General features: G+C 48.7%; 1 protein-coding gene across 1 annotated transcript in view; it reads right to left on the bottom strand.

The window, feature by feature from the left end:
• The window catches only part of LOC119446505 (uncharacterized), a 105,409-nt gene that overhangs the window by 48,810 nt on the left and 30,772 nt on the right, over positions 1–25,827 (bottom strand). The window contains exons 2-5 of the mRNA XM_049664898.1: positions 13,417–13,524; positions 11,357–11,512; positions 4,557–4,783; positions 1,483–1,575 (exon numbers count right to left, since the gene is read on the bottom strand). Of these exons, the coding sequence (XP_049520855.1) occupies positions 1,483–1,575; positions 4,557–4,783; positions 11,357–11,512; positions 13,417–13,524 (584 nt within the window). The remainder of the gene's footprint in view (positions 1–1,482; positions 1,576–4,556; positions 4,784–11,356; positions 11,513–13,416; positions 13,525–25,827) is intronic.

Raw genomic sequence — 25,827 nt, 5'->3', positions numbered from 1 at the left:
GAATGGGAAGGGGAGGGATGGCGTTTTGCGACTTTGTCGCAGTGGACGGGTTTCGAAGCCCGGCCTCGAAGTCCGCGTACAGCCTTTGGGGCCGAAATCTTCCCTCCGCATTTCTCTGCTGACCTCGACTGCTGGATTGTGCGTAGTGTTTAGAGAGAGGCTATAGAATCTCAGATATAAAAGACAGATATGCACATCCGAGGCACACGTCGGTATCTATGGGAAACGAAGCTTTCGCGAAACAGTTACACAAGTGTCTTTATACTGTCATCTATACAACGTGTAATCGTATGCAATGTTTATGCACCGCATAGGTCACATATTTACGTCATGTAACGTGTCAATGTTTATGGGCTACACCGTTCACAATCTGAGCGGGAATGGAAACAGTAGTTCATGTGAATGCACATTGAGAAGCCCACGCAAAGATGTCACGAGGACATCGCGTTTGATGTCCGTTGAGGAAAAAAAAAATGGTGAGGAGAGGTGTATGCATGCAGAGAGAAGTATACGACGCGAAAGACGGGGTATGGTTGACTGGTGCTTAGCGCATCGAGCTGTTGTGCTGGGAGACCCGAGTTTCGATCCCATGATCGTGCACGTAGTTATTTTTATTTTTCTCTGTGCACGAAAGTTACTGCCACCATAGGCTATAAGTCAGGGGGGAGGGTTCACAAAGAATGCTTCGCTTTAAAAGTCACTGCAGAGGCGAGAAGTACAACATAACGTCTGTGACGCTTGTTCCGACGCTCCGAGGGGACTTTAGCATAAAATTAGGATGCCTCATAAGTGTCTCCCAACCTTCACTGATCGCGATCCTTTGAGCTACGATAAGCGGGTGACAGTGTTTCTTCAACTTCGAAAATATGTGTCAGTACTCGTTTCAGGTGCGTTGCCATGAGCATTAGCTCGTTGGCCACCGCAGGAAGCTGGCGACCCGTATAGCTATATAATACATCTCAAAAGACGTTTGCAGCGCTGCCGGAGGTACGAGGCGTACACAGGCAATATCCTTGCGCAGTGGCATATAGTTCCGGGCGTAACTGTCTAATTACTGGCAAGATTAGAGAGTTGGTTATTGCTTAGTACATGATACATTACAGCGATACGTGGCATGTTAGGACCGTTACGCATGCACGTCGTAGACCGCGAATTCCGCCGCTGATGAGCAGACGACGCGGCGCGGATGAACACATGTCGAAGGGCATTGGGCCTTGTTGTTGGCTAAGGAGTCCTCCAGCTTCCACAACGCTGCAGACATTTACGCAAACTATAGGTTCACGATACGAGCAATCGGGTTGCAGAACTGCGAAAAAATGTAGAGTGCACCTTTCTTCACAGCCCAGTTTGCATCACTCGTTTGCATCAACTGCTCAAGCCCCACAGAATGCAATAGCCACAAAACACGTTTTACGGTGGCATTACCTGCCACGGAATACCTCCGAGCGAAGTCATCAGAAAGGCGTCGAAAAGCTGGCTCACGTCGCGAGAGGCGATGCTGCCGATCCAGTCGCTTTGCGGTGGCCCGATCAAGCCGACGGCGTGGTTGCCTAAGCAGAAGGGCACGCAAATCCACTGCGCGAAAAGCGTTCACTCGTGAGAAAAGCTATGTAAAACGAGGATATCGTGAGGCCTGTAGATGGCGCTCCCAACTATGCAGAAGCTTAAAGCGATAAATAGAGAAAAAAAAATTCACACACACGCACACAGTGGAATCTCGTTGGTACGATTCTGCATAATATGTTCTCGTTAATTTCCCGGCAAACGTTCCCGAGCAGTTCACAAAATTTAAGTGTTCATATCGAAATGCAAATACGTCACTCACTGGTGGCAACCACCGAACTCGCTAACACGCACACAAGAGCCACGGGAACAAGGTAACACAAAGGATTGTGATAACACCAATATGTCCAAATACAACTAAAAAAATGCATCCAGAAATACAGCGTGTTCGCGTGATGAAAGTTACAACGATGTGATTTAGTAACATGCAGATATTCCAGATTCTTAAAAAAGATCTGCCATGTGCTGCACTGTGTTGCAGTCTTTATGATGGTCAGACACCCAAGATTTCACCTATAGTGATATATTGGCCTCCTGTCCAGAGCACCTACCTTCGCAGAAAGCCCCTAATCATAATTTTTGCAGTAGATGATGGTCTGTCTTCTTCAGCCTCGTCACAAGAGCACACAGCGCTGTCAGTTTTCCCTATATTTTAGCCAATCCGAAGTCCATAAATTACTGCTTCAATGGAGCGGCTGGTTCTCGCAGGTGTAGTGAAATTGTCATGTCAAGGTCTACCTCATATAATCTGGAGCTTTCCGCGCCATATGTGAACGATGTTTTCTTGGACATTCGGCCACAGAGTTGGCTTAAACAACGCGCATAATAGTTGCAATAGTATACACCGCTCTGGCGAGCTGCATGCGCGTGCCACGGTGACGTTCCCTGTAATGTCGCAGTGGCTTGGAATTCATTGCAATATGTCATGAAGAACCACCTTTGCCGCAATATGAGCCTTCTGTATTACCCAAGCTGATTTCTTTTATGCGCTACAATGAAGCTCGCGAATCACTCAGAATTAATCATCGAAATGATCCCAGCTGTCAGCATATGAAACGTACTGTGTTGGGCTCTGCCGTCGTAGATCTTAAAGGGCCCCTGAAACTGTTTGGAACAAATTGTAGACGCGTAGGGTACAGCTACAGTAAAACATTCGCCCTCCTACCTATGGCCAATGCTTTTGCTCTTTAAATCGTTCACCGAGCGATCGGCACTACGCTCCGCCTTCATTGGCTCTGCGTCATGATGTGACCTCGTGACGTCTACTTCCGGTGTCTTGGAGCCAGCGTGCGAAGCCTCTGTCCAACCTTTCCGCTACCCGCATGGCCGTCTACCCCCAGTGAGAGCTACCCAAGCGGCGTGCGCTCAGTCGCAGTGCCGAGCGTGTCCGCTATTCCGATAAGCGCAGGCGAGCTGGCCGCTTGAAGGATGGGCGGAGGCGTTAAGCTGAGCGGCCTGTACATTGTAGCCACCTGGTTCCGCAAAGCTAGCCAGCCTGGCACAGAACTTATATTGATGTGACCAAGTGCAAAACATTTTAAACACAAACAGACAACGTATTCACTATTACGCAGCTGTCGAAAATTTACACCACCAGCGGAGTAGAATACACTTGGTTACTGCTATATTAGCTCTGTGTTTGTCTGGTTGAGCTCTGCGTCACCAGGTGATTGGGCACTCTGCAGGCCGCTCACATTTGCGCCCCCGCCCATCCGGCAAAACGCCCATTCGGCCTGCATCTACTGGAATACGGGACGCGCTAGAACTCTCTATTGTGGTAGTAATCCTCCGGCGTGAAGTGACGGCCACAAACGCGTAGATCCTGGCACCGATCAGATACCGAAAGCTCGATGCGCTGCAGCCACCCCGTTCGCCTGTTGCCTCGAAGAGGGACACGATGCCGCAGCTGGACATGTCACCAATTAGATTTGCAGCCCACAACGCAACAAGGGCGATTCATGGTCCTCGCGAAAAGAAACCTCGAGACCAACACTGACCACGCAGTTCGCGTTAACACGCGAGCACGTTGTAACACAAGCAGACGACAATTGATGTGGGCCGGAAGCACCTATACTGTCGTGGTAAACGTTGTGTATTCTATTCCTGTTACATTTTATAGAAACAAATAACCAACATTCAGACTATTGCGAACAACACTTATTCACCATAAAGGTGGAATAATGATCGATGACGTGACGAGGTAAGCAAATCGGATAGCTCGCCCGACTGACGTCACGCGCGCCTGCTACGTAGTGTTGCCGGGGCGGTTGAAAATTGAGGTGAGCAGCGCCGCTGCGATCGGTAGCGATGTACATTTTTAAAACCTCATAGTAGGTTACACGCTTTACGTGGAGCGCTATAATGTGTCATTTAATGATCAGAAGGACCTGCCCTAACGACTGAGTACGTTTGTACAAATGTTTTCAGGGCCTCTATGTGGCACGACCTACATGTTCTTCGCTTTTGATATGCTGATACGCCGGCCTTTAAAGCTTCCATTCTTGCACCAACCATCGGTGTGTATACTTGAACACGTTCTCAGTTATAGAGGTGCCACAAGGCTAATCGTCTGATTGCAATTACAGGTTAGACCGCGGGAACCGGGTTAGTGGCCGGAACGGATGTAGCGATTTCAGTAATTGGGAGTAGCCATGGTCGATGCAGAACGTTTGCAGGCCGATAAATCATCAACAGGCAGAACGTTTTTGCAATGCACTCTAACTTCGCGAGAGTGGGCAGCGCTTCGATTCTGAGTGGCTTGACTAAGAGGATTATTGACATGTTGAGTGCAAAATCAAAATAGCGGAAACATGCTTCGGCTAACCTGAAGTGTCTGCAAAGGTGGTTGGCGAGACTCGGCAATCACCAAAGTGCTGGCAGATGCCCGAGATACACCTAAACATATTCAGATGATTCGGGCGAGTAGTCGTAACAGAGTATTTTATAAAGTATGTAACAGCCCACGAAGCCCTTGAAGAAAATTTCGCTTAAACCGCGCTCATGTGATCCGCATAATTTTTTTTTCCGGCTACATTCTGAAGGGCTGCCGCCCGACACGCCGCTCCACTTGCCAGGCAGACGGCCGTACTGACAATCTGGAGGACGTCGGTGTGTGTGACCACGTAGACGCCGCCCAGCGATGTGTAGAAGAACACCACCAGAGCGGAGGCTATGATGAAGAAGCGTGTGTCCACCTCTATGATAGCGCCGGCGGTGTTACCTGAAAAAAAAAAAAAAAAGATTTTGCGTCTGCGCTAGCACTTAGACATGGAGGCTATATAGACCAATCTTTAGCCTGCAAACTGTCACGAGACTGCAGGAGCATCACTGTCAAGCCCTGGGTCTGGAATGACCGATCGATTCGATACGTCTGACTAGGCTTCTGCAACACGCCCTTCTTGCTTAACGATACGGCAACCATGGCGGGCTAGCTGAAGCCGTAAGGGAAGAAAGGGACATGTGATATTCGAACGCACATTTTATCTTGCACTATCAGTGCATAATCTTACGTCAGTGTCCCTCTTTCGATTCGGGCATAAACATTACATTTATCATTGATCACGTAATCTGCCGGTCTCATAGAAAAGGCATTCACGCATATTTCTGGTATAAATGTGACTATGACAAATATTCACGTGTTATCACCGCAGCTTGACGTACGATATTTCTATGTTCGCTTTTGAACCAGAAAAGAAAACGAAAGCTACATTAATGACAATCGCGAGGCCGTCAGCATGCCGTCCGATGCCGGGCGCCTCTCGCTATCCGATCTCGAAGGCTATGCTGCCAGTGCGGGCTTTTACCGTGTGTTTAAATGAACAGTGTGGCACTTTTATGGTATGAAGTTTATCATGAGAGAGGGTGGTGATATAATCTCGACCGGGTGAGGTGGGTCGTCACCGCAGGAATCAGGAGACGATGACGAAAGCGGGCATCGTGATGATGAAAAATAGAAAAGATTGTATTCACTTCATTGGTACATGGTTTTGACTCTATCTGAGTCTCGAGCGGTTCTGATTAACACGGGGGCCAGGGCGGCCTTAAATCCCCTCGTGGTGGCCGATCTTTCCTTCGGGGAAGTGCTCTCTCCGGTGGTCAAGTTGACGACCTCCTCTCCCTCGGGTCCTCCTCCTTGGTAGCTCGCCGTTTTCGTCTGCTCCGTAGAGGTGAGACGCTCTCTCGGGGATGAAGGGGACTATCTCGTCACGGGAAAAGCGCTGGGGCTTGCTTCCCACATTGGAGAGATACAGATTCCAGGAAGATCATAACCTGCCGATGACTCCTGCGGGGAACTTGTAGAAGTGTCGGAACTTTGTCGGGTGGTCAAGTTGACGACCTCCTCTCCCTCGGGTCCTGCTTCTTGGTAGCTCGCCGTTTTCGTCTGCTCCGTAGAGGTGAGACGCTCTCTCGGGGATGAAGGGGACTATCTCGTCACGGGAAAAGCGCTGGGGCTTGCTTCCCACATTGGAGAGATACAGATTCCAGGAAGATCATAACCTGCCGATGACTCCTGCGGGGAACTTGTAGAAGTGTCGGAACTTTGTCGGGTGGTCAAGTTGACGACCTCCTCTCCCTCGGGTCCTCCTTCTTGGTAGCTCGCCGTTTTCGTCTGCTCCGTAGAGGTGAGACGCTCTCTCGGGGATGAAGGGGACTATCTCGTCACGGGAAAAGCGCTGGGGCTTGCTTCCCACATTGGAGAGATACAGATTCCAGGAAGATCATAACCTGCCGATGACTCCTGCGGGGAACTTGTAGAAGTGTCGGAACTTTGTCGGGTGGTCAAGTTGACGACCTCCTCTCCCTCGGGTCCTCCTTCTTGGTAGCTCGCCGTTTTCGTCTGCTCCGTAGAGGTGAGACGCTCTCTCGGGGATGAAGGGGACTATCTCGTCACGGGAAAAGCGCTGGGGCTTGCTTCCCACATTGGAGAGATACAGATTCCAGGAAGATCATAACCTGCCGATGACTCCTGCGGGGAACTTGTAGAAGTGTCGGAACTTTGTCGGGTGGTCAAGTTGACGACCTCCTCTCCCTCGGGTCCTCCTCCTTGGTAGCTCGCCGTTTTCGTCTGCTCCGTAGAGGTCAGAGGCTCTCTCGGGGATGAAAGAGGATTATCTCGTCATGGGAAAGGCGCTCGAGCTTGATTCCCACATTTGACAGGTGCAGTTCCAAGCCGATCATAACAGCCCGTCCACCGCCACAGGAGGTCTCGAAGGGGTTGCAGCATCCAAGCACCTCGAAGAGACCATAGATACCGTGCCTCTGCTTTGTTTCGCCGTTCGTTCCAAGGCAGGCCAGGTGACACCCTCTGGAAATAGACCACGCCAAGCCCAAGGCACAACAAACAGAGAGCACCCAACTAACCATGAGAACTGCCAGGTTCACACATTCTTCACGCAAAACCTTATCATGATTAAACCTGCAGCCCTCATTCGGGCTTCCCGAGAATAACAAAAGGAAAAAACCAGACTTAAGTGCATATTTCAATTAGCCTAATACCTAACGTTTTTGTTTCTCCTGCCCGGGAAAGCCACATTTATTGAGAGACTGAGAGTGCATTGAAAATGATCAGACGGATAAATGCTGCGCAGTGAGTTAGTTACTCGTTGGGTCAATAGTATCTGCCAGTACCAGCGCTTCTAAGGCAAAATGTACTGCGCTCTGATGACCGCTTGAACTCCTAATTAAGCTGATGTATGAAGTGGCATTTAAAGCCATGAAACAGAAAGCCATACTCTATCTGCAATGGTAGCTGGTAAACGCACCTACCCTGTAAGCATTGAATTACCCAAAATGGTTTGTTTCTACAAACCTCCATATCAATGCCTATCTACAAAACAGCGCGTTCACGAGCCACCACCGTCGCAAAACCTGCTTCGCAGTTTTATTCGCGTAACTGGCGCGCATAACAATCATCACAACGAATCACCGAGATTAACGCGGAACCTTTGAAATTAAAAGAAATAAGGTCTTAATAACTAACAAATGAAAAAAAAATGCAACGTGCTCTATTTACAAATTTACAAACGGGAACCTTATGGAGACGCCCAATTCGACAATTACTACCTCCTAATGCGCACTCGACTAGGTCGCAATCTGAAAGTCATTGGGCCTCGCCATGGGTAATAAAGGGTGCCAGACATACACTGCCCCCTCCCGTCACCTGTCAAGTCGTGTGGCCGCGGCTTTCTTTCGCGTCTCGGAGAGGGAGTCCGTAAACGCGAGGAGAATCGCCATTCTTCCTTTGTCCTCGCTCTCGCGGCGCATTCCCCCTCATTGACTGTTTGACTGGCCCTGTGCGTGCGCGCGTACCTCAGCCAGGTTGCCCCATTCAGCCGCAGTCCTACTCGCGGAGACGCGCCCTTTTCTGATGTCATCCGCCTTAGACGTCTCCGTTTTCTCAACCTCCATAACGAGCCCTTTGACGTTCTGCATGATGGCCTGTTCCCTTTGCTTACGGGCTGCGGTGTGTCTGTCTCGAATTTGCGCTGTGCTAAATACTTCGCTCGTTTGCGCTGTCTGAAAAATTTTTGCCTCGCCAGGCGGTCACCGAATGTGCCTGTGCAATCCTCGATCGTCCGGGTCCTGCCCTGTTTGGCCGCTATATCAGTCTCCTCTCCTTGGGACGATTCCGGAACCCCGCTCAAATGCGGAGGTACAAGGGAGGATTTCAGCGCCTCCTTGACCTTTTTAGGGCTGCTAAAACAAGCCTTGTCTCCGCAAGGAACGTGCTCCGGAATAGCCACTGCTTCTACCTTCGCGACGTAATTGCTCTCTTCTACCGCGATTCCTTCTTTAACAACCTTCAAATGGTCTAAATAGCCCTCCGAATGTGACAGCTCCAAATTAGTTTCTAATTCCTCTACCAGCCTCTGCTGCGGTATGCCCACTGAGCCGAATGCCTCCTCGCTAGCACCTTTTTCCCCGCTTTCATTAGTTAGGCACTCAGGAAGCGCAGCACATATGTCATGAGGCCTTTTCCTTTCTTCATTGCCTTGCCTTATCTCCGCCGCGATCTCATGAGCCTGGGGACGCGGGAGAGCTTGGGCCGTATAGTCGCCAAAACTCAGACCCTTTTTCTTTAGCAGCATTTCCGAGCGATTTGAAAATAAGTAGGGGTATTGTTTGGACAGATTCTGCGATACCGCGGCTTCAGTCATCAATAGTCCGAACGGCCCCTCGATCTTTACGCTGGCTATGGGCAAGCAAACACTATCCTCCTCAACTACCTGCCGGATCCACGCATGTTCCCCGGTAAAATCCTCAGGTTGCACATACGCAGGGTGGACGATGTCCATTGTCGCAGCCGAGTCCCTAAGTACCCTACATGGCGTTCCGTTCACTGCGAGGTCGCGAATGTAGGGTTCTAAGAGCGCCAAGTTGTCGCCATCATTCATGAAAGAAAAAACAATTCTAGGCTTTCTACAGCCGATCGCAAGGTGTCCAGGCTCCTGGCAACGGAAACAGACGACCGGTTTTCTAGCCTCAAACGCCTTTTTTTGTTTTTCTTTCGTCTTTCATTGTGGTTTCATTCTCTCCGGAATTATCTGTCGGCACGTCTTTGGTCCCACTTTCAGCTTTCTCTTTGTGAAAGGGGCGCTTGTTTTCCTCTTTGCCGAATTTAGTCAACGGCCTGACGCGCGTTTTCTCGGATTCGCGACGTGCGGCGAATTCATCTGCTAGCACTGCAGCACGTTCTAAGTCCTTTTCGCCCGACCTATCTTGAATCCACAGGCGCATCTCTTCGCTCAAGGACCCATAGAATTGCTCCATGCAGATTAGCTCAACAACCTTGTCGTAACAACCGAACGCGTCTTCACCTTTTAGCCACTCAATTAAATTGACTTTCAGTTTATAACTGAAATCCTGAAAAGACTCGCCCGGTGTCCTAACTGCCTCCCGAAAACGGCGGCGGAAAGCCTCCGCTGAGAGCCGATATTTTCTTAGCAGCGCAGCTTTTACTTTCTGGTAATCCTCTGACTCGTCCTTCGTTAGCCTTGCAATTATTTCGGTTGCTTCGCCAGGAAGAACGGTCAGAATCTGTTGCGGCCAACTCTCTAGTGCCAACCCGTTTCTCTCGCAGGTTCGTTCAAAAGTAACGAGAAACAATCCCATGTCATCGTTAACCTTGTACGACGGCATGAGATCCCTTATTTTCACTCGTGCTTCACCTGAATGCCTTTCATCTATTGAGTGGTTATTTGCTGATTGCCTGGCCAGATCCCGCTGCACGTCTAGTTCTTTTAGCTTTAGTTCATGAGCTCTCTGTTCCTCTCGTTCCTTTCTCTCTGCAGCTTCCCTTTGTTCAGCTTTCTCAGCTCTTTGCCTTTCCTCTGCAGCGTTTTGCTCAGCTTTCTCAGCTCGTTTCTCTATCTCTTCCCATGCTTCTGAAATTTCGTCCTCAAGAGCCCCGCACTTCTCAATCGCCTCAATAAGCTGCGGCTTTCTCTGACTTTTCCCGACCTCAATTCCCAGCTCTTCACAAAGTAATAACAACTCTGGCTTTTTCCGTTTGCCCAAATCCATGGTCAATCCCGAACGAGGACTTTCTTACTCTACTGTGACGTGAGGAAGCTTTCAACAGGAGCCTGCACGTACAGAAACTAATTCACCGTTTTAGAAAACACACAAGCTAAAACCTGGCAAATTCTCAAAGAAAGTCAAGCGCTCACCATTCTGCTGAAGCCAGGACGAAGGGTGGAGTATCCCATTGCTGCCAACCAGCTGATATAATCTCGACCGGGTGAGGTGGGTCGTCACCGCAGGAATCAGGAGACGACGACGAAAGCGGGCATCGTGATGATGAAAAATAGAAAAGATTGTATTCACTTCATTGGTACATGGTTTTGACTCTATCTGAGTCTCGAGCGGTTCTGATTAACACGGGGGCCAGGACGGCCTTAAATCCCCTCGTGGTGGCCGATCTATCCTTCGGGGAAGTGCTCTCTCCAGTGGTCAAGTTGACGACCTCCTCTCCCTCGGGTCCTCCTCCTTGGTAGCTCGCCGTTTTCGTCTGCTCCGTAGAGGTGAGACGCTCTCTCGGGGATGAAGGGGATTATCTCGTCACGGGAAAAGCGCTGGGGCTTGCTTCCCACATTGGAGAGATACAGATTCCAGGAAGATCATAACCTGCCGATGACTCCTGCGGGGAACTTGTAGAAGTGTCGGAACTTTGTCGGGTGGTCAAGTTGACGACCTCCTCTCCCTCGGGTCCTCCTTCTTGGTAGCTCGCCGTTTTCGTCTGCTCCGTAGAGGTCAGAGGCTCTCTCGGGGATGAAAGAGGATTATCTCGTCATGGGAAAGGCGCTCGAGCTTGATTCCCACATTTGACAGGTGCAGTTCCAAGCCGATCATAACAGTGGGTCATAACCGCTCGCACTAGTGGACGGAGTGTTCCGGGGCCGTAGCATAGGAAGCGCTGATCGCATGGTCATCTTGCGCGTTCTGCACAGGACCCTAATAAAGTTGCACTCACTCACTCACTCACTCACTCACTCACTCACTCACTCACTCACTCACTCACTCACTCACTCACTCACTCACTCACTCACTCACTCACTCACTCACTCACTCACTCACTCACTCACTCACTAACTCACTCACTCACTCACTCACTCACTCACTCACTCACTCACTCACTCACTCACTCACTCACTCACTCACTCACTCACTCACTCACTCACATCACTCATCTTGCACGTCATCACGGGGACACGGGAAAAATTGGCGAGCGGTTTAGGCGAAAGTTATTCATAACTTTCGCCTTCATAAAAGTGGCCAGACTAGCCAGACGCACCGAGTGCTGCCAAGATGGCGGCAGTCCAGAAGACTTCGCCGACAACAGCTGGGAAGCAGAGCAGCAGCGCCATCCACCGGCCGTAGCGGTTCTGGAACGGGTCCAGCATCGTCAACGGCTTGGTCTCGCGCATCTTGCTGGCGAAGAAAGTGCCGCCTGCGATCAGTGACGTGCGCCCGACATCGTCAAGGCTGTCCTAATTTGTGTGGTGATTGCACCGCGTTATCTCGGGCAGCATTGGGAAACAAGAGGGCATTGTAGTACAGCGTGACATCATATATATACTCCTCCATACAGCTACGGAGGAGCTACAAGAGATCTTGACTGCAGCCTCTGCAAGCCAGCTGTATAGACCCTTTAAACCGCGCTACCGTGTGCGCCACCATGTTTGATCACGCGGTGACGCATCCATTGCTGGCCTCAGCCGGCCTCGACTGCCTATTTTGACAACGGCCGCGCACGACGCCGGCGCGGCGCAGCAAGCCGCTCCTTTCGGCGTTTGTCACCGATAAAGACGACATGACACAAAACTTAAGAAGACATGTAAATGTCGCGTATCCATCCTTCCGAGCTCATTACGCCGTGCAAAGTGGCGCGCGGGCTTTGCTGTACGGTGCGCGTACTAGAAGGCACGGTTGGGAATCGTTTTGCTAGACAGAGTGGTATGCCCATCTTCAGAAGCTGTATAATTCAGGATTACTGTCATTCGCACATCGTTTTTTTATGTTATTTAACATTTTTTTTACAGCGAAGCTGGCTTTGACTAGGGTTCCGTGTATTTTCGCGTCTGTCAACAGTTCTGCGTGTGCAAAAACTCAGCTCCTGAATTTGATGAAAAATCGCTTCAGTCTATGCAAAAGCTTATACCTCTGATTACTTGGATATTGGTTTTCAGTAGATTAGTTATCAATAGGCACCATTTTCAAGATTTGTAGACTCTCAGGTAGATAATAAGGGTTTGTCAAAAATTTGCCGCTGTGCGAACCGCGTCGGCCATGTGTACGCTCGCATCGCCCTCCTTTTGTCGTCGTTCCAAGCGCTTGCGTGCCTAGTTTCCCTCCACTCTCCCGGCGTGGTGGTCTCGTCACGCGTGTCTAGCCTCTTCCGCCTCCCCGAGATGGCGGTAGTCTTCCACGCGCATGTATGCCGACGATCAAGACCGCCGATCAAAGTAAAAGTGTGTGTACCTGTGTCTTTCTTCGGGATGACCGCCGTCGCCGCTCAATGTAAGTAAAATTTGCTCATGCCTTTGACATAAATTCTGTGTCACCTCTATGTCGTGTGCTAAACTGCTTTGCTGGTAATCCACCTTCACAGTAGTGGAATGGCACGTGACTTTTTTCTTTATTTACTGCCAATGGATTGTAAGCCACAGGTTGTAATGTTCTTGGTTCATTAATGTTTTGCGGTGCGATCAATATTTAAAGAACCGTTTAAACCATTTGCTTAAACGCAAAAAAAAAAAATTAATGACGAAGTTGTAGAGCGTATTGAGAAGTGTGCAGTTGATTTCTTTCAATGAGGTTAGCTGTCGGGGTTTCAATTTTTATGGGTTCCACGGAAAAGCGCGCGAAATGTGGAGAGGTACCATGTGACTAGTGCTTGCGCGCGATGACACCAGTGCCCTCAACAGTGCCCTCAATCGGCCCGTGCAGTGCCCTATGCTAGAGCACTGCACGGGCCGATTTTTTCAGCCCGTGCCCGGGCCGGGCTCATTTTCACGTTGGGCTGCCCGCCCGAGCCCGACCATAAGTTTTATGGCGAGACCCGGGCCAGGCCCGGGCCCGAAAATAATCTACGTTACCCGCCCGGCTCCAAACCGGCCCGAACCCGGCCCGAGACCGAAAAAGACATGTTTTTCAGAGTCGAGACGCGGGAGGATAACTCGCTGCACGTTACATGCACACCACCAGAAAGTCCGAGCCCGACCCGACCCCGTGAAAAAACTGCCCTACCCGGCCCGGGCCCGGGCTTTCGGCTAAGCCCGAGCCCGTGCAGTGCTCTAGGCCTATGCAGGGCGGTTTAGTGGGCGGAGCTTAATTTGTTAAACTATGGCTCACCTAACATCAGGCTGACCGCGTAGCCCAGAGGTGCGTGACAGCGCAGGATTCCGTTCCTGTAGACAACCTCCGCTGTTCCGTTCAGGTAGCCGCCGCCCACCCAGGTCGCTGAAAAGGCAGTCGGAGACACTGATCCAGCACTTCTCCTTATCTAGCAGTTCATGTGCTCCCTCCTATTTAATAAGGAAGTCGCAGTTTGGACTGAAAGGCCAAAGCAATGGCAGTGATAACGATGTATTAGAATAATCCACGAAGCAACGCTCGTAGTCATATGGGCCGAGTAAATTGCAGGCTTCCTAACTAAACGGGCCTGGCGTCACGCAACCCGAACACATATACACGAACGATGTTCACTATATGACCACAAGCTCTCGCGGTCAAAGCACTAGCGTGATGAAGAGCGCTGGTAACGGGGAACGCGTATGTTTGTTCGAATGCGAACGTTCCGTGCTGCCGTTGCCTTCATTTTGTGCCGCACCTCACACTCTGCAGATCAAGTGAGCCCCTACACTGGGCGCGCTGATAGACAGCGCGCATCAAGGCATCGTCCTCGGTGCCCCTCTCACCTTCGCCCTCTCCTTCTCGCCCTCACCCCCACAGAAGATCACTTGACTTCCAGTCCACTGAACCGATCTTTATGTGATTTGTTGCATTTAGAAGAGAGGGTAAAAAGCCACCAACTGTTGCGCGAAGATTCGGTATACCTTTCGTATATCCAAGTATACTTGCGACTTCAATTCTACAAAACTGCCGTAAATGGAAATAAAAAAGGGGGTTTTAGTTTGGAGCTCCTTGGAACTCCGAAAAAGAAAAAGACGTAGATATCAATGTTAACAAAAAAAAAAAACTGCTTTATATTGAACGACCAGATTGGTAAAAAATGGTACAATTTTAATTTGCCCCGAAGTATAACAATAATTACGCGAATGCGGCTTTTCAACAACTCACATGAGAAACGTAACTACTACACAGCTGTAATTTCTTACACAAGGCTTGTCAATGAATACTGTTCACAGAATTGTAGTACGACAGTTCTGTGAACAGTATTCGAGAAAGCGGTCGGTGAACAGTTCTTTTTTTCTGTATAGTTGTAAGCGGAGTTGTAAGCGTCGTTGTTAAACTCTTAGATACTTATCCGTTTTGGGCCACAACAGCCGTTGGCCTAAACCAGCGCACGCTAGGTCAAATACAAACACCATTACATGAACCAGACACATTACAAAAAAATCACAAAGAAAATATAGGCAACAAAACAATCACCTAAAAAGAGCGATGAAAAACAGTATATTTTAGGCAAATATGTCTGTGCTATGAAAGGATGAATTATAGGTCATCTGCAAACGGAGTCATTGGTCAAATGACACGCATGTCAGGATAAAATGTATCAGAACATTTGGCGGCTTTTGCATGGGGCACACGAAATCGGAGTGACATCAATAACTGGTCGCAGTCGATGGAGCCACGCCCAACTATATGAAGAAACTGCATGTCACGCACAAGTCGACTGTCATGAAGAATAGACATACTAAGGTCTGCTAGGAGAGAATCATAGAAACGACGGCGACCAATATGTCTATCATAAAGAATGCGTACGAACTTGCGCTGAACACTTTCCATTCGATTGGAATAGCTATAACGCAGACGCTATTCCAGGCTACTGACACGAACTCTAGACTCACGAGAGCGTAGAAAAGAGTGCGTAGACACTCCTATCGACGAATGTCTACGCACTATTTACTGTTTGTTTTCCTTAGTTCGTTAAACCAAAATAAATGGGTCGTAACGCTCCTGGTTCTGCACTTTCACCAAGTGCGTTCGATTGCAAACACTTACAAGAGTTACAGTAAATAAATTTCCCAGTCTTATTGAACCAAATTTCATGGTGACATTTAGAACGCAGCAGGTGAATAGTAAGAGATGTCGTCAGTAGAAAGGCGCAGGTAATGGAGCATACGGACTCGTTCGCGCGAATCGCATGCCTTTTGAAGAAATCAATAATGTGCGGAACTTTCAGGTAAATCAATGGGCGATTGTGGTATTTGACCTGCATAAAGGTCACGTAATTTTCATCACCGTATTAAAATGCTACCAAATGAGTATCGCATAATATAGCTCTCCTCTGAAGAGCGCCGAGGCGTAGAAAATATGCGGGGATAATGTGGGCTATGTAGCCTTGCGTGTTAGGAAGGTCACATTACTCGTGTTCTTCGGGAAAGCGTGCCGAATTGGTAACCTGACAATATGAAACTAAACACCGAATTTCAGTTGTCATCGCCCATTGTTATGTAACTATATAAGCAAAGTAACAGCTATCTACATAGCACAAATGGTTTCCAGCAGAACGTATGGACACGGACAGAAAACGGGCCATCAAACGGGCCATCAAACGGGCCATAAAACGAGCCATCGTGACCACAGTGCTACAAGCCGCCCTAAAGAAGTCGTGTCATCACCTCATGGAAGAAAGCTTCATGCACCAGGTAACCAGGCTCAACAACGCTGGCTATCCGAAAGGCCTGCTTACAGCTGTCGCCGAAGGGTTGCTAAAGAAGATAAAACTCCCGAACAGCAAGCCTCAAGAAAAAGAAAAGAGCCAACAGAAAAGGAAGAAGGTCGCAGTTGTGCCTTATATACATGGCTTAACCCATAAGCTAAAGAAGATAGCCGGAAAGGAAGGCGTCACGGTTGTATGTTCAGCACCAAACAAGGCATATTCAATGTGTGCGCGAGTCAACAATGGCCAGAAAAATAAACAGTGCACAATCAACCACCAGAAGAAATACACTACCTGCAAAACAGGGGTGATATATGATATACCTTTATCATGTGGCCAAAGATATATAGGACAAACAGGCAGGTGTGTCAATGACAGGACAAGAGAGCATGCAGCATCTTTAGAAGGAATCTCCGCTGGGCATCTCGCTTTTCATCATCGCCAGCATCATTGCACCGTACAACTTTACGACATACAGGTTTTAGAAAAAAGTAAAGACAAGCTGACGCGCGAAATTTTAGAAGCCATGGCCATTGACAGAAGCGGGCAATCATGCATCAGTACACCCTCGATACTACTAACACAAAAAGAAAAAAACTACTTGCGCAAAGACGACACTTCGCCCTGAAAGACGGATAACCGGCATGACAAAAGCAAAAAGCATTGGCTGTCGTGTGCTATAAAGGTGTGGGAAACCAAGAATAAACATTCAGTTGCTAGTCCAGCGTGTGTCGTCGTCCTTTTCTGTCCGTGTCCATACGTTCTGCTGGAAACCATTTGTGCTATGTGCAACCAACGAGCTCAGGCCAACACTATTCTGAGCTATCTACACACTGCTGGTCTGGTAAATTCACTGTTTGTTCATAACCGGCACGGACCGTAGATAAACGTGAGAAATTTCGGTAAATGATTCATGGTACATGAGCTTATACAGGGTGTCTCAGCGAACACTCAAAAAAATGTTTTAAGGCTGTCTGTGGCAGATGGCACAGTTCTAGTTCGAAGAGGCTGACATTGCACAAGAAGTTGAAATAAATAATCGAATAATTACCTAAATTCATTAATTAAGTTTTTAACAAATTATCTTATGGTTCATATTGCAATTTACAAATCGTAGCCGTGGAGTTCGTCAAACAGACCCACTTGGAACAAATTCGTAAGATGACACCAGTCTCGAGATATTCATTACCGAAGTTTGCGGAGAAATGCATTAGCCTTCCAGTTACTTTCTTAACAAAACGTCGTTTTATGCATTGAAGCACAAACATAACTGGAACGCCAATGCATTTCTCGGCAAAGTTCGGGAATCAATATCTCGAAACTGGTGTCATCCTGAGGATTCGTTCCAAATAGATCCGCCTTTCGAACTCCATGGCTAAATTTGTAAATTGGGCCATAAGATAATCAGTTAAAAACTTAATTAGTCAATAATGCATTTCAGTTTCCTCTGGAAGTAATATCCTCCTCTTCGAATAGACCAGCTCAAGAAATAGAACTGTACTATTAGTCGATAATGCATTTCAGTTTCCTCTGGAAGTAATATCCTCCTCTTCGAATAGACCAGCTCCAGAAATAGAACTGTACTATCTGCCACAAGCAACCTTTAGAAAATTTTAAAAGTGTTCACTGAAACACCCGGTATTACAGTGTTCCTAAACGACTACATTAGCTAAATTTAATCAAAAGCTTTACCGACAATTTTAGCGACTTTGCAAGAAAATTAAGCGGAAATTTAGCGACTTTTCCGTCTCACTTTAGCGACACGTATGGCAAAAAGTATGCAAAAAAGATGCAGTGGCTTAGCTCGGCTATGCCAGGATATACGTAGCGTTAGCAAAGGTTCAGCTGATTATTCTTAGCTTTCCTGGTTGTCTCCTACGCTCAACCGCTAATTGCCAGGCAACTACTTCGGGATCCGATGAGTCAAGCTTCTCCGTTCTTCTGCGCTGTTGAGCAGCATTTGCGCTCTCCTTCTCCATGGCTATACCACACTGGCAAACGCCAGTCAGAAGCGCAGCGGCTCCAGCGCAGTGTCAGACGGCGACTGCCCACCGAGCGCGCGCCGGCGCCAGTGCGTCTAAAGCCCCTTGATCTAACATCAAGGGGCTTTAAGTGCGTCTACCCCGGCTACGAAGCGCCGGGGTGAGCGCGGTGGCGGCAAGATCTAAGAATGGCGCTACTTTTATAAATATAGGGGCTTTAGAATGCGCAGACCGGCAGCGGTGAGTCGCGCGCGGCGGCGGCGGAGTGCGCGAGAGGTGCCGGCTCCGGTGGCTCCGGTGAGCAAGCCGTGTGACATCACTGATCCTTGCGCATGCGCAGCACGGCTCTTGATGTGCCACGCGAAACGGGCTTGGCTAGGCCAGTGTAGCTAACGCTACAAAACTGCTACGCCTTTCGGGTGAAACTGCGCCTTTTTTAAATGCAGAGCATTTCTTTAACTCGCATGTAGCGTGCGCCGTCCGTCCGCAACAGCTCGAGCACAGGTGCGCCCTCTCCCCCACTCCTCCTCTCCCGCATCACGCTTGCAGCACACCTTGCAGCACATGTGCAGCCAAGAAGCGTCGTAGTTGAGTCGCGCTCCGGCGCTGCAAGCACCGTAGCAACAGCAGGTGCTGGCGTGATAGCGCGCCCTCTCTCCACCCCCTCTCCCTCTAACGCGCGCTAGGAATATAAAGCGGGTTGGCGCGGGCTCCACTCGTCAACTCCTGCGCTCTCTTCTCTTGCGTTCGTCGGCGGTCGCAGTTGATAAGCGATGGAAGCAAGACCTTCAACTAGTACCTCGACGCAATCCAACATCAGCGCCGAAGCACCAGTTCAAGACATCGTACCATCGTCTTCGTCCACGGCGGCAGAAGACAAGGCGGCGAGGCGGCGCGCTGCCGACGCCGAACTTCGTGAACGAGAAACCGCGGCCAGGCGTCAACGTCGACAAGCGGATCCCGAGCAGCGTGCACGAGAAGCCGCGGGCAGGCGTCAGCGTCGGGCCGCGGACCCATCGAGTCGAGAACGAGACGCGGCTGCGACACGTCAGCGTCGGGCCGCGGACCCCGGCGTACGGGAACGAGAGGCGGCGGCGAGCAAGCGTCGTCGTCTGGAGGCCGCCGCCGCCGCCGCGGAGCCCGTCGCCCCGGAGGGCGCTGGCGCGGAAGCCGTCGGGCAACGTCAACGGGACTTTGGGGGTGCCGACGCGCGCTTCAAACGCGAGTTCCTGGACCGGAGCTTCGGGCATAGTGATGCCAATAAAATAATAACTTTACGTTACCTACTTACGATTCTCTCTTCTCTCTCAACCCAGACCACCACCACCACCACCACACCAACAACACCACCACGGAACCCCACTATGCTCTGCATTTACACGTGTCCCTCGCGCGGGGGCATGCGACGGCGCTGTTTTGTCTGGCCAATTTTTAATCTTTAATCGCGAATACGAGCAGGGTGAGTTCTATCTGTCCTTCGTAGATTTTCTTGCGGTGTTTGAAAAGGCGTACGTAAACAGGTACTAGAGCAAGGGTGCTCTATTAGACGGATATGACCTCAGATTCTGCGGCGCTGACGGAAACGCTCCGCCGCGCCAGTCAATCTCGGAGGCCATGATGCGGGAGGTAGGGTAGGAAGCTGTGAATGCCGCTCACCGGTCATGGAGCCGACGCCAATCCAGAGCGGCAGGCGGCGGTTCGCTATGAACAGCTTCATGAGGACGTGCGCCGCATCCTGCTTGTGACGAGTCTCGACGCTGAGACGCGACGATTGCAGGCCGCTGTCCGAGTGCATCTTGCGGCCCGACCACACGCCCACGGACACCACGGCGCAGTAGTAGACGACCATCAGCAACACGGCCATGACGTCCACAGCCATCTTCCCTCGGGAACGCTGGGACGAGCTCTGCGACGCTCGAACGCGAGGGATGCCGCGTGCTTAGCTACGATGCTCGCTGCAGCTTCTTCTTCTGCACACGGATCTCGCGTGTTCGAGCTCGTGCAACGGCGCGTGATGCTCTGCGACGCTCGTACGTTGATAGTGATGATGATCGCAGACATTGGCACATGCCCACAAAGTGGGGGAAGAGAGAGAACACTTTATTGTGAGAAACGTAGAGAGGTCGGCAGGAGCTTTGCCTCTGGCCTGCTACTCTACGAAGGAGAAAGGGAGAAAGGTAAGGAGAGAGTGCGGATGACGCTGATAGTGTACAGTGAACTATGTTACATGTGCTGTTACGTCTCAACCTGGACAAACGCATACCTTGGACGTTTCCCACGAGGCGGTCAATTCATCAGCGCGCGCACCGACAGCCATGGGGGATGGTATACGGCCGCTGTCGTCCACGAGAACCGAACAGTTGATGGGCTTACTTTCCGAGCCCGGAACATAACACATGCGGAGGAAATCGCCATTGCGTTGGCAGCTTGTCATCCCACATCGCAAACTATCATCTCCGACTCGCGAGGGGCCTGTCGGAACGTCGAAAACGGCTGGGTCGCGTACCTAACCTGTCGATTATTGAACATGCCGACTATCATGGGAATCCTGCAACCCGCAGTATAGTCTGGGCTTCCTGCTCACATGGGACTAGAAGGGAATGAGGCAGCCGACGCCGCCGCCTGCGCGCTCTCTTACTGGGTATTCCCACTCGGCTCCCCTGATCAGGACGACCTCCAATTAAATCCGGCATATTCTTTCCGCGAAGTTGTTCAAAATTACCAATCTGACCACAGCCTTCACAAATGAGACCATTTATGCGTTCATTTATGCACTGATCGCACTGCAGGTTCCACAAGCAAATGCACCAAAGACATGAAGCTATTAGAACTGTTGCATTCTTTTTCTGCACGAGAGAGAAAGAGAGAGAGAACATTTATTGGGATCATCTAGGTCGTTGATCTTGAGGACGAGTGGGTGGTGTCCTCATTCCAGGACTCCACTGGCCTGGAATGAGGCAAACTGGCTCGACGTTGCAGGACGAGAGCTTCTTGTCCCGCCAGGGTATCGCGATGCAGCGATATGTTTGTGGGTATATTTTGCTGTATTTGTGTAGGTTTGGGAATGCGTTTGTTTTGATAAGCCTGAGAGCTACTGCCTCTTCAGTGCTGAGCTTTTTGTGAGGGGGAGGATAAATCATGCGATTGAGTCGCTGGATCTCGAGTCGGTCGCAATAATTGGATGGCAGGGGCACGAAGGTAAAGGGTGGGGATTGATGAGACGATTGGTTTTGCCCTGCTCGGTTGATTAGCGCTCGAGCTAAGGCGTTCGCCCTTTCGTTCCCCTCCAGTCCCGCGTGACCGGGCGTCCACGTGATTTGATGTGAAGAACGTAATGTGGTGCACGAACGTGATGCACCGCTTCACTAGTACAAAAATAATGTCCTAAGGTAAACCAAACAGAACAGCAAGAACATTTGGAACCAACAAGTACGAAATATGGGTAAATTATCATGCGTGCAAATGTTTAATTAATTAAATTCAGTACTATCACTTCAATTTACCGAAGCGTTATTCGGTTTTACGGACTAAAGAAGTTGCCGGCAGACTATATATATAAACATTGATAAGGCTACTCAGTCGCCTATGGCCAGGCTACAACGAGATGAAAAATGTGACGCGCGTTCCGATGTCGCTCTCTCATCCTTTCGTGATAGTGCGTGTATAACGACGGCCTCGCAACTAAAGGTTTATTTCGAAAACAGCAACAGAGGGTCCTGACTGCAGGATGTAGTTCGTTAACTTGTCTCCGGCTGTATGTTAACGTGATGTATATTACATAACGATTCAAGCAGGTATGTTAAACGACTCACCGGTATTGCCGTCCTCGGTCGCAGCAGAATCCGGCTCCCATTTCGACGCAGACGTGTTGCGCATGGCTTCAACCGAAACCTAGCTTTCGGGCTTACATCTCCGCTCGTAAACGCATCACTTCACCCCAAGTTAAATAACGCGAGGTATCAAAGCGCAATAAACTGGTTTTAGCAAAAAATAAGCAACTAGCTTAAGTGTACGAACCAATGAATCGGTGCCTACCGTGCACGCGAAGATACCGCCCCGCTCGATTTAAACAAGTAAATCCTGGCTCTCCGGCGTGCCCGCGACCGGGCCGGTGGGCTAGATCTGCCGGTCCCGACGTGGGACTAGCCGGGTGCGCGACGAGTTCGCGTCTTCGCTGGACCTCCAATAAAAGTTATTTCACTCATTCACTCACTCACTTGGGAAGTCGATGATCCTGAACGTTATTTTGCGTCTGTAGTGACAAAAACCAACAAAGTTACTACTTAAGACTACAATGTATAATTAAGAATAATAATCTTGTACTCTTTGCGATGTAATAAAAACGCTTCGATAAGTGTGGGAGAAAAATTGCAGAACAAAATTGCACTTATTACGGTGCCTCTAGTGGGAGCTATTGCACTTCATGTAGGCATATTTTCGAGTGGATGTACTGAGCTTGTTTTATTAGCAGCGCCGCGCGGTCTATTTTTTCGCCCTCTGTGGCCATTTGGTGAACTCGAGAGTGTGCGGGGCCTGGTACCGCGTTGGAGCCTCCGCTGCGCTGTGACTAGCGTAGCGCTCCCCGACGGCGTTCGTTAGTGTCACGATGCAGAGAGAGAGAGAGAAAAATTTATTTACAGAAAGGCAGAGAGGTCGGCCTGAGCTGTAACTTGCTCTGGCCTGCTATTGCCTAAGAGACGCGAAGGCGAAAGCCTTGTAAAGCCTACTGTAATTCACCTTAATCCTCCAGAATCCACCCTAATCCATCTTAATCCACCCTAATCTACCTTAATCCTCCTTCATACACCTTAATTGACCTTAATCCACGTTATTTCACCTTAATCCTCTTTAGTCACCTTAATCGACCTTAATTCACCCTTATCTACCTTAATACACCTAATCCACCTTAATACACCCTAATCCACCTTAAACCTCATCGATGCACCTTAATCTACCCTAATCATCCTCAATCCACCTTAGTCTTTCTTAATATACCTTAATCCTCCTTAATGCGCCTTAATCCACCCTAATCCTTAATACTCCTTAATCGACATTAGACCTTAATCCACCTTAAATCACCTTAATTCATCTTAGTTCATACTGTTCCACCTTAATCCAATCACTAATTGTTAATTGACTTTGCTATTCGTCACGTGATATTTTTTGTACCTCACAACGCTAACAGAAATTTCGCCTTCAAACTTATTTTACTCGTTGGCGCTGAACGCCACATCAGTTACTTTCCGCAATAGGAAGTTCATCGCCGACCCCGGCATAAAACACTTTCGTGTTAAAAATATAACTTGAGCGAATTCAGCAAATATTCGAACATTCTTTTCGGCCGGGGTCCGGCCGAACGGTCGCAATTAAATAATGCTGTTGCTTTTCTAAGTGCGCCTGCACATACTTTATGCATATATATACAGGGTGTTTCAGCGAACACTTTCAAAATTTATTTAAGTTTGCCTGAGGCAGATAGCCCAATTATAGTTAATAAGTTAGTCTACTCGTCGAGGTGGACATTACTTGCACAAGAAATTGAAATGCATAATCAACTCATTAACAAAATTCACTAATTAAGTTTTAAACTAATTACCTGATGGTCCCCATTGCAATTTACAAATTGTAGCCGGAGAGTTCGCAAGGCGGATCCACTTGGAATTAATTTTTAGGATGACACCAGTTTAAAGATATTAATTCCCGAACTTTGCGGAGAAATGCATTGGCGTTCCAGTTAATTTTGTGCTTGAATGCATAAAGCGACGTTTTCTCAAGGTACTAACTGGAACGCCAATGCATTTATCCGCAAAGTTCGATAATTAATATCTCGAAACTGGTGTCATCCGAGAATTCGTTCCAAGTGGATCCGCCTTGCGAACTCCACGGCTACAATTTGTGAATTGAAATATGGGTCATCAGGTAATTAGTTAAAACTTAGTGATTTATTGGTAATTACTCAATTATGCATTTCAATTTCTTGTGCAAGTAATGTCCGCCTCTTCGAGTACACCAGCTCATGAACTAAAATTGTGCTATCTGCCACAGGCAGAAGAGTCTAGCACGCATTTGGGGACGGGTAGCTCCAGATGCCCATATGCATATGTCGTCCGCATATGCGCTAATCTTTACCGTGTTAGGAAGTTCAGATGCAAGGCCAATCAGTGTAATATTGAAGAGAGTTGGACTGAGAACTCCCCCTTGTGGAACACCTCGGTGGATATCGTGCTGGCCGGTGTCGCCATCACTTGTCGACATGTACACGGTGCGGCCACTAAGATAGCTAACTATCCATGCATACAGCCGGCCACCGACGGCACCGACGGTCGGTGGACCGACCTTTTTCAAGGGTTTGAAAAAATTTCGGTCCACCGACCGAAACTGTTGGGTAAATAAACCTAAGATAACCGCGAAGTTGTGCTTCTCATTTTTCTAAATACGCTTGGCCCATTAAAAAATCCAGTTATATAGTAATATGTATTGTCCCCACAACTGCAGGTGGTGACATATAGTAATGTTCGATCTTTTCAGATTGGTTTCGAGGCAGAAATAAACTGCATAATTAACAGCGATGTTGAGATGACTATTTGAACAGACGTAATAGTTATCTCAACATCGCCGTTTATTATGCAGGTTATTCCTGCCTCGAAACCAATCTGAAAAGGTCGAACATCACTACATGTCACAGGTGATCTACAGGTGGCGTACAATATCCCCTTCAGCCGCCAATAAAATTCAACTTCACCACATTTAATTTGCATCTCCAAAATTGCGAAAAAATGTGCAACTGGCAAAATCAGTTTTGTCAACTTTATTGAATTCCACGTGGAATCCATGCGCCAACTCTCTGTAGGAACGTCAGATGGAGCATATTAACTATTTAAAGTCTAGCACACTTGGAAAGCACCAATCCAGCTAGTTAATATGTATAATAGATGTAAATGATAGAAGTGAACCCGCTATATGATGACATACTGATATCGAGAGTATACATCGGAGGGAAAAGTTAACTATTAAATCTGTTCGTATGGCTAACTTTTACCTTATTCACTTCAGAACACATGTTCAGATTGGTTTCAGAAAGGCAGAAATAACCTGCATAATAAACGGCTATATATTCAGATAAATATTAAACAGATTCAGTAGTTTTTTTTTCCCCTTCATGTTGCCTCATAATCAAATCGTGATTTTGGCACGTAGAGCTCCTCAGCTGAATAAAAATTCCGAGACGACCTTCAAGACACCAAACCCCCAAAATTGTGCTGTCAGTGCGTGCCCATACACCCTTTTCACATTGCCAGCAGCAGTCCGAGTGAAAAACGGTTATAATAACGACAATCGTGTATGCTGCTCCAAATGAAAAATGTTTCCACTCCATGTTGGATTAGTAGGCAGGAAATATCCGCCAGCTGGAACTTTTCCCCATCTAAAATAACCTTCCAGCTGGCAATTGTATTCATTTCCAGTTCGAAGCATGCTGAATCCCGCCTCGAAAGGTTCAGCTACCAGCTGTATCACATGAAAATCGAACTCCTCTCAGCAAGATATGGCACAGTTTCCATCTGGAATTAGTAGTGAACACACTGGACTGTCCCCCATTCTTTAATAGCAGTACTGGTCAGTTCGAATCGCATCCAGTGGTGACGACACGTTCCGCTTCGTGATTTGCTTTCCGCGCCTATCAACGTGCGCTCTTTTCTGTTTGCAGCTGTCTCTAGAAATTTTGCGACTGGAAGTGCCAATTGCACTGAAAATCTGGCTAGAAACCCTGCTAGAAATTGGTATGCAATTTTTTTTGCGGAGCTGTTAAGGTCTTAAGGCGCTAAACACAATCCCGTACCGCAAGTATAAGTAACATTTCAAGTCGTTTAAGGCTCGGTTCCGAGCCCTGGTGAAAGCAATAAGAAATCAGAAACGCTCTTTGATACCTAAGAGCGA

This window comes from Dermacentor silvarum, chromosome 3 (assembly GCF_013339745.2).
Source record: "Dermacentor silvarum isolate Dsil-2018 chromosome 3, BIME_Dsil_1.4, whole genome shotgun sequence".
Classification (NCBI taxonomy): Eukaryota; Metazoa; Arthropoda; class Arachnida; order Ixodida; family Ixodidae; genus Dermacentor; species Dermacentor silvarum.
The sequence above is the reverse complement of the archived record's forward strand: the minus strand, read 5'-3'. Positions and strand labels throughout refer to the sequence as shown.